At 51.2% G+C, this 13,273-nt stretch overlaps 1 protein-coding gene across 1 annotated transcript in view; it reads right to left on the minus strand.

Annotated features, from left to right (window-relative positions):
* Positions 1-5,796: 5,796 nt before the first annotated feature.
* Positions 5,797-13,273, minus strand: part of LOC100083158 (stonin-1) — a gene marked incomplete at its 5' end in the record, with an annotated part of 30,693 nt that continues 23,216 nt past the window's right edge. The window contains 4 exons of the mRNA XM_029071669.2: positions 5,797-6,038; positions 8,076-8,165; positions 9,336-9,578; positions 11,599-12,050. Of these exons, the coding sequence (XP_028927502.2) occupies positions 5,931-6,038; positions 8,076-8,165; positions 9,336-9,578; positions 11,599-12,050 (893 nt within the window). The remainder of the gene's footprint in view (positions 6,039-8,075; positions 8,166-9,335; positions 9,579-11,598; positions 12,051-13,273) is intronic.

Genomic DNA, 13,273 nt, shown 5'->3' on the forward strand with positions numbered 1-13,273 from the left:
CAGAGAAGTGAAGTGACTTGCCCAAAGTCACAGAGCTGACAAGCGGCGGAGCCGGGCTTAGAACCCATGACCTCTGACTCCCAAGCCTGGGCTCTTTCCACTGAGCCACGACCCTCTGACTTACTATGTGCCAGGCACTGTACTAGGCGCTGGGGTAGATACAAGCACCGTGGTAGGGAAGCAGCATGACCTAATAGATAGAGCATGGACCTGTGAATCAGAAGGTCATGGGTTCTAATCCCGACTCTGCCACATGTCTGCTGTGTGACCTCACGCAAGTCACTTCACTTCTCTCTGCCTCAGTTATCTCATCTGTAAAACGGGGATTGAAACCGTGAGCCCCATGTGGGACAGGGACTGTGTCCAACCCGATCTCCTTACGTCCACCCTGGTGCTTAGTTCAGCTCCCGGCACCTAGTAAGCACTTAAATACCTCTATTATTAGTATTTTTGTTATTACAAGCTAATCGGGTTGGACGTCCTTGCCGTCCCATGGCCGGGGCTCACAGTCTTAATTCCCATTTTGCAGTTGAGAGAACTGAGGCCCAGAGAATAATAGTAATAATTGTGTTATCTGTTAAGTGCTTACTACGTTCCAGGCACTGTACTAAGCGCTGGGGTAGATAGAAGCAAACCGGGTTGGACACAGTCCCCGTCCGACATGGGGCTCACGGTCTTAAATCCCATTTTACAGATGAGGGAACTGAGGCACGGAGAAGTGAAGTGGTTTTGCCCGAGGTCACGCAGCAGACGTGGCCGAGCCGGGATGCGAACCCATGAACTCTGACTCCAGAGCCCGTGCTCTTTGCACTGAGCCACGCTGCTTCTCCACCTGTAAAATGGCCCCAAGTGAGCCCCAAGTGGGGGCTTTTTCAGACCTCTTTTCACTTCTGCCTTATAGATTTGTTTTCCAGAACCAGCTAAATGAGCAATAGATGTCTCGGCTAGGGCCAAGAGAAGGGAGAGAAACCATTTACATCAATGTGAAACGGCAAAAGGAAACCACGATCGGCCTCACCAACACCACAGAGGCACAGCACCCTACTTAAACGCTTGGAAACATAAAATATCCAGCATTGAATGAGCACTTTCTCCACCCTATGCCCTATGCAAAATGTCTAGAAGAGTATGTTCCCCGCCCTCAAGGATTTTTCAGTCTAATGAACTAGGAGAAGTAAAAAAATAATGAACGGCGTAAGAAACGGTCTTCTCCGACCTCACTGGGGAGGGGGTGGGGAAGGAAGACAATTTTCTACACGTACAATAACGAGAAGCACCGTGACCTAGTGGAAAAAAACACAGACCTGAAAACCCTACTCTTAGCTACAAACTCTTCTAGGCCTGAGATTGAGTCTACTATCTGGATATCGTATCCTCCCAAGGGCTTACTACAGTGCTCCCCTTCCAGTAGGCACTTAATACTGTTAATGGATCAGTTTTGCTCTCCGGTATTCTCCCAACAGCTCAATACGGTGTGCTGCGTACAACAGGCATAACGGATCAATCCTATTTGAGTGCCTACTGTGCGCAGAGCACTGTCCTACGCACTCTCGAGAGAGTAAAGCGTGAGCCGCACGGCGGACAGGGACTGCATCCAACCTGATTATCTTCTTACTCCACTGCTTGGCACATAGTAAGCGCCTAGCAAATACCATGATTACTGCAGTGAGCCCAATCTACCGCCTGCTGCTCAAGACCCCCAACCGCACATCCCCCCCAACAATAAAATCTTATTAACCGCCAAGGTTTCATTTGAACCCGCTCATCCCGTCTTGAGAATCCTCTCTTAAGCCTCCGCGATGTCACATTTTCTTTCTTCCTCCATTACGCCGGTCGACGGCGTTCCGCTTTCCGCGTTCCCGTCAAAGGAAGAGTCCGGCGTTTCCCCTTGGATCCCTTCGGTCGTTTTTTTTTTTTTTTTAAAAGTATTGTTCTAATGGACTTCACGCAAAGCACTTACGGTTACTCTGACCCTTCCAGCGGGCGGGTTATTTACCAGAGGAAGGCCTTCCTCGGCCTCCGGTGCTAATGGCTGACATTGTCACGGCGTCCAAAATGGGGGGCTCGGGGCCGGAGAAAGGTGGGGAGAAAATGGGTGGTCCGTGCTGCGGCCCCATTACCGCCGATATCGGAGCATCTCCGAAACCATTACTGGAGGGAAGAGACGAGAGGCCCATTAGCCGGGTACACCGAGTAAAATGGAAAAAGCTTCGGAAGGAGAATGGTATTTTGTGTGTTTTGTTTTTGGGGTTTTTTTTTTTTTTAATGGGGAGGTACAGTCTGATCTGCTTTCAAAGAGAAGCAGCGTGGCTTAGTGGATACAGCCCGGGCCTGGGAGTCATAAGGATGTGGGTTCTAGTCCCCGCTCCACCGCTGTCTGCTGTGTGATTTTGGACAAGTCCCTTAATTTCTCTGGGCCTCAGTTACCTTATCTGGAAAATGGGGATTAAAACTGTGAGCCCCGAGTAGGACAGGGACTGTGTCCAACTTCATTAGCTTGTGTAGAACAGTGCATGGCCTATAAGCACAAATATTATGAAATTATTAGATTGGGGGGATATCAACTCCAACACCCCATCAATCCACTGGGATGTCAATGTGTGTGCAGGGGGTGCCCTTTCCTTCCCACTCATCAATCACTGGCTACGGGAGATTGCGGGTGGGGGGCTTCCCTCCAACATCTTACCCTTCTCTTACCCACCTACCACTTGATGACAATACACGCAATTTACAAGAAAAGCTATTTTTTCGGGGTGGGGGGCGGTGGTTGCCGACCGCCAGCCCCGGAGACCCAAAAAGAGAACGTAGATTCCCTCCCTAAACTGCAAACTCCTAGGCGACAGAGACCGTGTTTACTATCGTTCTCTCCCAAGGGTCCGGTACAGTAATAGTAACAATAATGGTATTTGTTAAGCACTTACTATGCGCCAAGCACTGTTCTAAGCGCTGGGATAGATACGAGATGATCAGGTTGTCCCACGTGGGGCTCACAGTCTTAATCCCCATTTTAGAGATGAGGTAACTGAGACACAGAGAAGTCAAGTGACTTGCCCAAAGTCACCCAGTTGACAAGTGGTGGAGACGGGCTTAGTCTGCAAAGTCACTCAGTGAATACTCTTGATGGATTCAAATATCAGATGGCAAAAAAGGTTCCCAAATGATCGCTTGGTGGGCTTGTAGGACAGGGACGATTCTTCATCTGAAAGTCGGGAGAATCCCTGAGATGTATACACCCTAAAAATGGATCTTAGCCCAGTGGACCACAAACACGTTTTCCTAGCGGTTAATACAGTGCCCCGCCCAATAAGCGCTCAATAAATACAATTGAATTCACTCATTCAGTCGTATTTGAGCACTGACTGTGTGCAGAGCACCGTATTAAGTGCTTGTACAATTCGGCATCAGATAGAGACAATCCCTACCCAACGATGGGCTCACAGTCTAGAAATGAACGAGTGAATAATAATGATGATGATATTTGTAAGTGCTTACTATGTGCCAAGCACTGTTCTAAGCACTGGGGTAGATATATGGTAATCAGGTTGTCCCACAGACTTAATCTCCATTTTACAGATGAGGTAACTGAGGCTTATAGAAGTTAAGTGACTTGCCCAAAGTCACACAGCTGATAAGGGGGAAATTAGGGAAGCAGCGTGGCTCAGTGGAAAGAGCCCGGGCTTGGGAGTCAGAGGCCATGGGTTCGAATCATGGCTCTGCCCTTCTCAGCTGTGTGACTGTGGGCAAGTTACTTCACTTCTCTGTGCCTCAGTTACCTCATCTGTAAAATGGGGATCAACTGTGAGCCTCATGTGGGACAACGTGATGACCCTGTATCTACCCCAGCGCTTAGAACAGTGCCCTGCACATAGGAAGCGCTTAACAAATACCAACATTATTATTATTAAGTGGCAGAGTGGGATTAGAACCATGACCTCTGACTCCCAAGCCCAGCCTCTTTCCTAAGCCACACTGCTTTTCTAGTGAATAAATGAAGCATGGCCTAGTGGATGGAACCCGGGCCCGACGGCGAAAAATCAGAAGGACCTGGCTCCTAAACCCATCTCCACCTCTTGCCTGCTGTGTGACCGGAGACAAGTCACTTCATGTCACGGTGCCTCTGTTCCCACATCTGTAAAATGGGGATGAAGACTGTGAGCCCCAACTGGGACTGCATCCAACCTGATTTGCTTCTATCTACCCTAGCCCTCAGGACAGTGCCTGGCACATTTTAAACCCCTGTCCTGAAAGACACTTTGAATTACTCCTCAACTGGAAAAAGGAGATTTCTCACTATCAAAGGAGGGGAAGGAGATTTCTCACTATCAACCACGATGTGAGCTCAGGGGCTGGTCCCGGAGGAAGGAGGGTGCTGATAGGAGCCAAATTTCTCTTCCAGTACACAGCATCAATGACCTCGAATTCCCAGCTGGAGCCGATCTGACTCTGGGGAGAACAGACAGGTCTTCTGCAATCGTTTCTCTGGAGAAGCAGCGTGGCTTAGTGGCTAGATCCCGGCCCTGGGAGTCAGAAGGACCTGGGGTTCTAATTCTGTTTCTGCAGTGTGACCTTGGGCACGTCATTTTGCTGGGCCTCAGGTGCCTCATCTGTCAAACGCGGATTAAGAGCGTGAGCCCCATGGGGGACTGGGACTGTGTTCAACCCGTTTAACTTGTATTTACCCCAGTGGTTAGAAAAGTGCTTGGTGCTTAAGAAGTACCATTATTATTAGAAGTCGGCATTCTACTAGTCTCGGAAGTGGGAACCCCTCAGCCAGGACTAGAGGGGAGAATACGGGCCTGAGGGGTTTTAATCCCAGCTCTGCCATTTGTCTGCTGGGTGACCTTGGGCCACTCAATTTCTCTGTGCCTCAGTTACTTCACCTGTAAAATGGGGATTAAGACTGTGAGCTCCATGTGCAACATGGACTGTGTCCAACTTGATTAGCTTCATTCAATCATATTTACTGAGCGCTTACTGTGTGCAGAGCATTGTACTAATCTAACCCAGTGCTTACTACAGTGCCCGGGACACACAGTAAGCACTTAAATACCTTTTTTTTAAAAAAAAAAAAGTATAGAAGCCCTGAAGAGAGGTAGGCCACATGGTAGGATTTGAAAAACAAAAGGAAAAATCTTCTGCTGTACACAGTGCAGGCAGCTAATGAAGCTAATAGAATATTCCATTTACTTTAATATAGATTTACTAGGAGGAAAAATACCTAATTCAAGTATTCCTATTATTAAATTTACTTTAGCTTTTTTTTTTTTGGTTTATTTAATGGTACTCATTAAGCACTTACTTTGTGCCAGGCACTGTATTAGGCGCAGGGGTAACTACGAGATAATCAGGTTGGACACAGGCCGTGTCCCACCAGGGGCTCACAGTCTTCATCCCCATTTTCCCCATTTTACAGCCGAAGGAACCGAGAGCCAGAGAAATGAAGCGACTTCCCCAAGGTCCCATGAAAGAAGACTGGTGAAGCCGGGATTAGAACCCGGGGCCTTCCGACATCCAAGTCTGGGCTCTAACCACTAGACCTCTCTGCTTCTCGATCGCCTCATCAAAACAATTCTTGGATGGTCCCTGCTCCAGAAGCGACCAGGAGCTTCACAGCGGGGCCTCCAATGATTTTGCCACAGTGGAGGGGGAAGGAAAGAAAAAAGTAGTCGTCAAATCAGTGAGAAAGCAGAGAGGTCGACAGAGGAAATCCAGAACGGCACACTCTTATCATGTGTCGGCAAACGGAGTTCCATTTTCTAACCCCTAATTTCACACACAGTTGAACTGAAAACATTAGCGGCTTTGCACTCGGCTACTTTATTTAAAACCATCTGGGGGGATAGACTCCATCTAGGTTGCTCGATGAGCATCTTGGCTTTGGCTAAAGCCAGGGTCGAAGGCATGTGCGCACACAGGCACAGACACACACTTTACCACTCCGCATCTCCAGTGGCCCTCGCAAACACATAATCTTTGCCCCCAAAGCACATCACACCATCTTTCAAGTAGAATTTCCATTTGTTTTTGCTTCGATGGATCTAGGTGGAAAAAGGAGAGGGGAGGTGTGGGTGAGGAAAAAGAAACTAAAGAAGAGTCATAGAACGCTTATGAAAATACCTTGCATTTTAAATTACAGAGTGAAATTGAACAATTGCACAAATTAAGGGAACCTTTTAAAAAAAAAAAAAACCACCAAAAAATATCCTCCGTGTACAGAAGCAGCGCTTTACGGGTAAGAACAATCCGATGAGATGCGGAAGAGCTGTGGCGGGGGACTAAGTTGGTGTTTTCAAAAACTGAAGTTATTTGGAAATTAGATGGGCTGGGGTCCGGTGGAGCTTGATACGGGGATCTCCCGGGAAGGGCAGATGTCGGGGTGGAGAGGAGGGGGGCCCAAAAGGGAAGGTTTGGGATGAATCTGGGATCTAACGATCTGCACAAATGGCAGTAAATGAACATCGATCGACAAATCGTATTGAGCGCCTGAGCTTGGGAGAGGACGATATAATGGAGCTGATAGACATGTTTCCTGACCACAGGGAGCTTACAGTCTAGAGGGAACATGATAGATGTCGTTTTCAGGCCTGTCTTTCAGATTTTGAGATCCACAAGGGATAGGGACTGTGCTTAACTGTGCATTTTTTTCCAGCACTTAGTACAGTACTTTTTACACAGTAAGTGGCTAATGAATATTATTGTTATTATTGGATTATTATTGTATTTGTTTAGCGATTACTATGTTCCATGCACTGTTCTAAACACGGGGTAGATACAAATTAATCAGGCTGGGCACGATCCCTGCCTAATATGAGGCTCGCAGTCTAAGTAGTAATAATAATAGTAAGGGTATTTCTTAAGCACTTACTATGTGCCAAGCACTGTTCTAAGCACTGGGGTAGATACATGAGAAGCAGCGTGGCTTAGAGGAAAGAGCACAGGCTTGGGAGTCAGAGGTCCTGGGTTCTAATCCCGGCTCCGCCTCTTGTCAGCTGTGTGACTTTGGGCAAGTCACTTAACTTCTCTGTGCCTCAGTTACCTCATCTGTACCATGGGGATTAAAGGCTGAGCCCCACATGGGACAACCTGATTACCTTGTATCTACCTTGGCACATAGAACGGTGCTTGGCACACAGTAAGCACTTAAATACCGTAATTATTATTATACAAGGTTAACAGGTTGTCGCACGTGGGGCTCACAGTCTTGATCCCCATTTTACAGACGAGGGAACTGAGGCACAGACAAGTTAAATCACTTGCCCAGTCACACAGCTGGCAAGTGGCAGAGCCGGAATTAGAACCCACGACCTCTGACTCCCAAGCCCAGACTCTTTCTCCTAAGCCACGCGGCTTTTTAAGCAGCGGGGAGACTAGGCACTGAGTTCCCATTTTACAGATGAGGAAACGGAGGCAGAGCAGTGCCGTGACTTGCCCGAGGTCACGCCGGCAGGCGAGTGGCCCAGTCGATATCAGAACCCGGATCCTCCGACTCCCAGGCCAGCAGAGTTGGCTACCGGCAGTCAAGCACGGCACACATCTCCCTGGTTATTTCAGGTCCCTAGTTTGGCCATTTCTTGAGCACTTACTCTGGGCTAAGCGCTGAGGTAGATATGAGATTATGAGATTGAACACGGTCCCCGTCCCACGTGGGGCTCACGACCTATCTCATCCCCACGTCACAGATGAGGGACTGAAGCCCAGAAGTGAAGCGGAGAAGTGGCTTGCCCAAGAAACAGCATGGCCTAATGGAAATAAGGAGCTGGGGGACCCGGGTTCTAGTCCTGGCTCCACCCCTCGTCTGCCGAGCGACCTCGGGCAAGTCGCTTGGCTGTTCTGCGCCTCCACTTCCTCCTCTGTAAAATGGGGATTCGATACCTGTCTTCCCTCCTCCTCAGACCGTGAGGCCCGTGGGGGACAGGGATTGGGTCCGATCTGATTATCTTGTACGTGCCCCAGTGTTGAGTGCAATGCTCAGCATGCAGTACTCTCGACGCCGCAGTCATCATTGTTCTTTTCAAACCGGCTCCCTCTCGGAAATCCAACTCCCCGGGGCCCTGGGCTGGGGGAAGGCATCACACCTTGTCGTACTGACACACGATCACGTTGTCCGTCTCGAACAGGTCCGGCACGTCCTGTTCGCTGACGTCGTCCCCGGAGTTCAGCGGGTCCTGGGGAAGGAGGCGGGACCAGCCCAATCAGCTCACCAGCCAGTGCTATTTACTGAGCGCTTACTCTGTGCAGAGCACCGGACTAAAAGCTCGGGAGAGGACGGTATAACCGAGTTGGGAAACACATTCCCTGCCCACAACGGGCTTACCGTCAGCGGCGGGGGGAGGGGGGAAATGGACATTTATTTTATTTTTTGAATTTATCAGACAGCTGTGGGGCAAAGATCAAGCGCCCAAAGGGGACAGAACCAAACGCACGGGTGACACTGAAAGAAGAGGGGAGTCCAGCCTCTCATCAAGACTGATAGTCCTAATAATAATAATAATAATAGTATTTGTTAAGCGCTTACTTTTTGCCAGGCACCGTTCTAAGTGCTGATATTCGGGTTAGACGCAGTCCCTGTCCTACATTGGGCTCACGGTCTTAATCCCCATTTTACATTTGAGGGAACTGAGGCACAGAGAAGTGAAGTTAGTCGCCCAAGATCACACACCAGACAAGTGGTGGAGCCTGGACCCATGACCTCCTGACTCCCAGGCCTGTGCTCTATCCCCTAGGCCACGCCGCTCCTCGAGCCTGTAAACTCATCGAGGGCAGGGAACATGTCTGTTATATTGTATTCTCCCAAGCGCTCAGTACAGTGCTCTGCACAAAAGTAAGTACTCCAAAATACGATTGATGCGGCGTAGTTGGGGGGGCGTGGGGGAAGCCATTCCATTCTCCAGAACGGTTCACAAGATCAGTTTCACCTTGCCTACAGGCAAACAAGGGTGGCTTAGTGAAAAAAGGCGGGGCCCGGGAGTCCCAGCACCTGGGCTCTAATTAATCAAGGTCGGACAGGTTCCCTGTCCCACGTGGGCCTCAATCCATCACATTCTTCATTTTACGGATGAAGGAAATGGAGCCCAGAGAAGTGAATTGGCCGGCGTCACCCACACAAGTGGCAGAGCCGGAATTAGAACCCAGGGCCTTCCGCCCCCCAGGCCCGGACTCTAGCCATTAGGGGATGCTGAATCCGACCCCAGAAAGGTTAAGGGCCTTGCCCAGAGTCACGCAGCGGCCCAGCGGCAGAGCTGGGACCAGATCCCGGGCCTCGGGACGGACCCCGCCGCGCTCTTCCCACCAGGCCGCCGTGTTCGGAGGCTGGGGGGTCCCCTCTCCCCCGTCACCTCCTCCACGACGTCCAGCTGGGGGTCCTCTCGCTCGTCCCCGTCGCTACTGCTGTCGTCGCCGCTGGTGGAATCTCCGTTGGAGGCGGTGTCCCCTTCCTCGTCCAGGGCCTTCAGGTCCTCCGCGCCCATCATCCCCAGGAACTCGTTCTCGTCGGCCTCTCCCGCGCTGCCCTCGGCCCTACCGGACCAGGCGTCGCCCGCCCCGTCCAACTGGATGATGCCCGGCTCGCTGGGGGACGCCTGGGTGGTGGGTTCCCTCAGACGGGGACGTGCACGGGGAGGGAGACACAGAGAGAAAGAAAACATACACGAGAGCCAGACACACACACGCACAGAGACAACGAGAGACATGCACAGACGCAGAGAGCAAGACCCAGAGACCCAGAGTGAGACACAAAGAGAGATACCGAGGGAGACACACACACGCACAGACACGTGCACAGAGAGAGAGAAAAAGAGAGAGATGAAGTCAGAAGCGTTCTGAGAATATTCCAGGAAGGCAACTCTCCAATTAATACAGTAACCACATCCCCACAGCTGATCCATCAACCCCCTGGAATAGTGTGGCTGAGTGGAAAGAGTCAGGGCCTGAGGTTTAGAGGCCATGGGTTCTAATCCCAGCTCTGTCAATTGCTTGTAGCTACCCCAGCACCTAGTTCAGTGCCTGGTACATAGTAAGCGCTTAAATATCATCTAAAAAAAACAAACAGTAAGTCATTTAACTTCTCCGTACCTCAGTTTTCTCAACTGTAAAATAGGGATTAAATACCCGTTCTCCCTCCGACAGACTGTGAGCCCCATGTGGGATGGGGCTGGATCCACCCTAATTCACTGGTACCTACCCCAGCGCTTGAAGCTGTGTTTGACATACCATGTGCTTAAAAAGTACCACAAAAAAAAAAAAAATGAAAAACAAAAGCCACTCCCACTTATCGGCCATCTTCTTGTGCTCTTTGCCCCTCACTCTCAAATCTCCGGCCTCCAAACCTTTGCCCCTATCTTGCCCCCAGGCCTACCCTCTCTACCCCATAACTGTCATCAAACTGTGTCCCTTCCCCACCCTAAAGCCACCTCCTCCTGGGGAGGGTCGGGGGTCTTCCCAGCCTCGCCAACCACACACCCAAGATCTCATCTGCTTCTTAATAACAATAATCCCCTTAGCACGGTACCTGGCACATAGTAAGCGCTAAATACCAGAGTTATTATTAATAAATGATTGACTGACGGACCACGCCAGCTTCTTGGAAATCATGGACACCAAGGGAAGGTTTGCCAAGAGGTCCTTGGGGCTCGATCATTTCTTCGCTCCTGGTAAGTTTGGACAAGAGGAGGCTGAACCTTTCCCTCGGTTGGGAAGGGGGAGTGAGTCGGGGATAGGAGAGCCAATTTTTCCAAGGAACTCTTTGAAGTGGAACGCTCTCTCCAGCAGGGGAATGGACGAGGTGACTTTACTGACCCTTTCTACTCTTCGATTCGAACCCAAAATGGAGAAGAGAACACCGTCCGGCTTGTAGTAAGTGCTTAACAGATACTTAGAAAAAATTTAAAAATAGTGCCAAGTTTACCTAGGTGCCTTAGTAGGTTGTTCACATTTAGGTGACTAAAGTGTTTCTTCAGAAGGGTACAGTCCCTAACCTCCCACTTTCCTCATCTCCCACTCCCTTCTGCGTCGCCCTGACTTGTTCCCTTTTTCCTTGCTCCCTTTCAGTTCCACACTGCTTATGTCCGTGTCTGTCGTTTATTGATTTCTATTCATGTCTGTCTCACCGCCTCTAATAATAATTATAGTATTTAAGCGCCTACGATGTGCAAGGCACTGTTCTAAGCGCTGGGGTTGATACAAGGTAATCAGGTTGTCCCACGTGGGGCTCACCGTCTTCATCCCCATTTTACAGATGAGGTCACCGAGGCACAGAGAAGTGAAGTGACTTGCCCAAAGTCACACCGCTGATAAGTGGCGGAGCCGGGATTAGAACCCATGACCTCTGACTTCCAAGCCCGGGCTCTTTCCACTGAGCCACGCTGCCTCTAGACCGTAAGCTCGACCTAGACGGGGAATGTGTCTGTTTATTGTTGTAGTGTACTCTCCCAAGCGCTCAGTACAGTGAGCACTCGACATAGACGACTGAATCAAGTCACCTGGGATTTCCCCCAAGGCCCCGCACCCCTCCAAAACCACCCACTCCCCCCCCCGGCCTAGGCCTCAGTGCTATTCCCCACCATGAGCGAGACTTCATCGCCCGCCCGGATCCGGCCTTACCTCTTCCGAGCCCCCGGGGCCGCCGGACGCCATCCCAGGGGGCAGCAGCCACTCTCCTCGGGGGCTTTCGTCCCCACTCCGTCCAGGAGCCGGAAGCCAAACGCCATCGTCGGCCTCTCGGTGCGGCCCAGAGGCCTGTAGGCCTGCCACGGCCCAGGGGACCACCTGTGGAGTCCCCCGGGGCCCGGGCTCCACGGCGGGGGTCCCATCCTCCCCGACGCTGGGCGGCGGGGAAGCCCGGGCGTCGCCGGTGGCCCCTCCGGAGGCCTTCCCTTCTCCCAGCTCCCAGGGGGGCAGCCGGAACCCGGCGTCCGGGACCTGAGGCTCGGCCCCGACGGCCACCGGCGGCTGCCCGAGCCGCTGGAAAATCGTCTGGATCTGGTGCTGGAGGAGGCCACCCCCCTCCGGGGCCTGGGTCACCACGACGGGGATGTTCACCTTGTACAGCTGCCCTGCCAGACGGACATAAAAAAGCCACAGTAATAATTGTGGGGTTTGTTAAGCGCTTACTATGTGCCAGGAACTGGACTACGCGCCGGGGTGGATACACGTAAATGGGGTTGGGCACAGCCCCTGTCCCACCTGGGGCTCGCAGCCTCAACTGAGGAACTGCTGACAATAAGCAGAGAGGCGGTTGACGAGATGTTTTAACATCCCAGGACAGGGCAAGAGCTGAGAATTCTGTGAAGACGGGTGGTTAAACAACTCAATTTAGATTCTATAGCAATATCACTACCGATGCCCAGTATTGGAACTGAGGCCCAGTGAAGTGACTTGCCCAGGGTCACACAGCGGACAAGGGGCAGAACCAGAATTAGAACGCACGATCTCTTAACTCCCAGGCCGTGGGTCCTAATCCCGGCTCCGCCACACGTCTGCCGCGTGACCTTGGGTGAGTCGCTTCGCGGCTCTGGGCCTCAGTTACTTCATCTGTAAAATGGGGATTAAGAGCGTGAGTCCTGTGTGGGACAGGGACTGGGACCTGCCCGACTTGTATTTACCCCACCGCTTAAAACAGCGCTTGGCATACAGTAAGCGCCTAAAAAGTACCATAATCTTTAATCTAATCGGGCCTGCGCTCCATCCACTACGCCACGCTGCCGACGGGGGAGAGCCGAGATGCATCCGGAGGGGACCTCACCTGCCTCCACGGACACTTGCGAAGCCGTTTCCTTGCCCCAAGCCCCTCGAAGTCCGGGACCACGTGGCAAAACTGTGCACTTACACCGCTGTGTCACTTGCCAGCTAGGTGATCTCAGGCAATCGGGCAAGTCACTTAACCTTTCATTTTTGATTACTTTTTTTAATATCAGTTAAGCGCTGTGTGTCAAATACTGTTCTGTCAAATACCGTTCTAAGCACGGAGGTAGGTAATAATAATCATAAGGAAGGTATTTGTTAAGCTCTTTCTATGTGCCAAGAACTGTTCTAAGCGCTGGGGTAGATACAAAGTAATCAGGCCGGCCCACATGGGGCTCACACACTTAATCCCCATTTCACGGATGAGGTAACCGAGGCCCAGAGAAGTGAAGCGACTTGCCCCAAGTCACACAGCTGATAAGTGGCGGAGCCGGGATTAGAACCCACGACCCCCGACTCCCAAGCCCGGGCTCTTGCCACTAGGCGACACAGTCCCCTGTCCCACGTGGGGCTCACAGTCTAAGTAGGAAGGAGG

The sequence above is a fragment of the Ornithorhynchus anatinus genome, chromosome 9 (genome assembly GCF_004115215.2).
Source record: "Ornithorhynchus anatinus isolate Pmale09 chromosome 9, mOrnAna1.pri.v4, whole genome shotgun sequence".
Lineage (NCBI taxonomy): Eukaryota > Metazoa > Chordata > Mammalia > Monotremata > Ornithorhynchidae > Ornithorhynchus > Ornithorhynchus anatinus.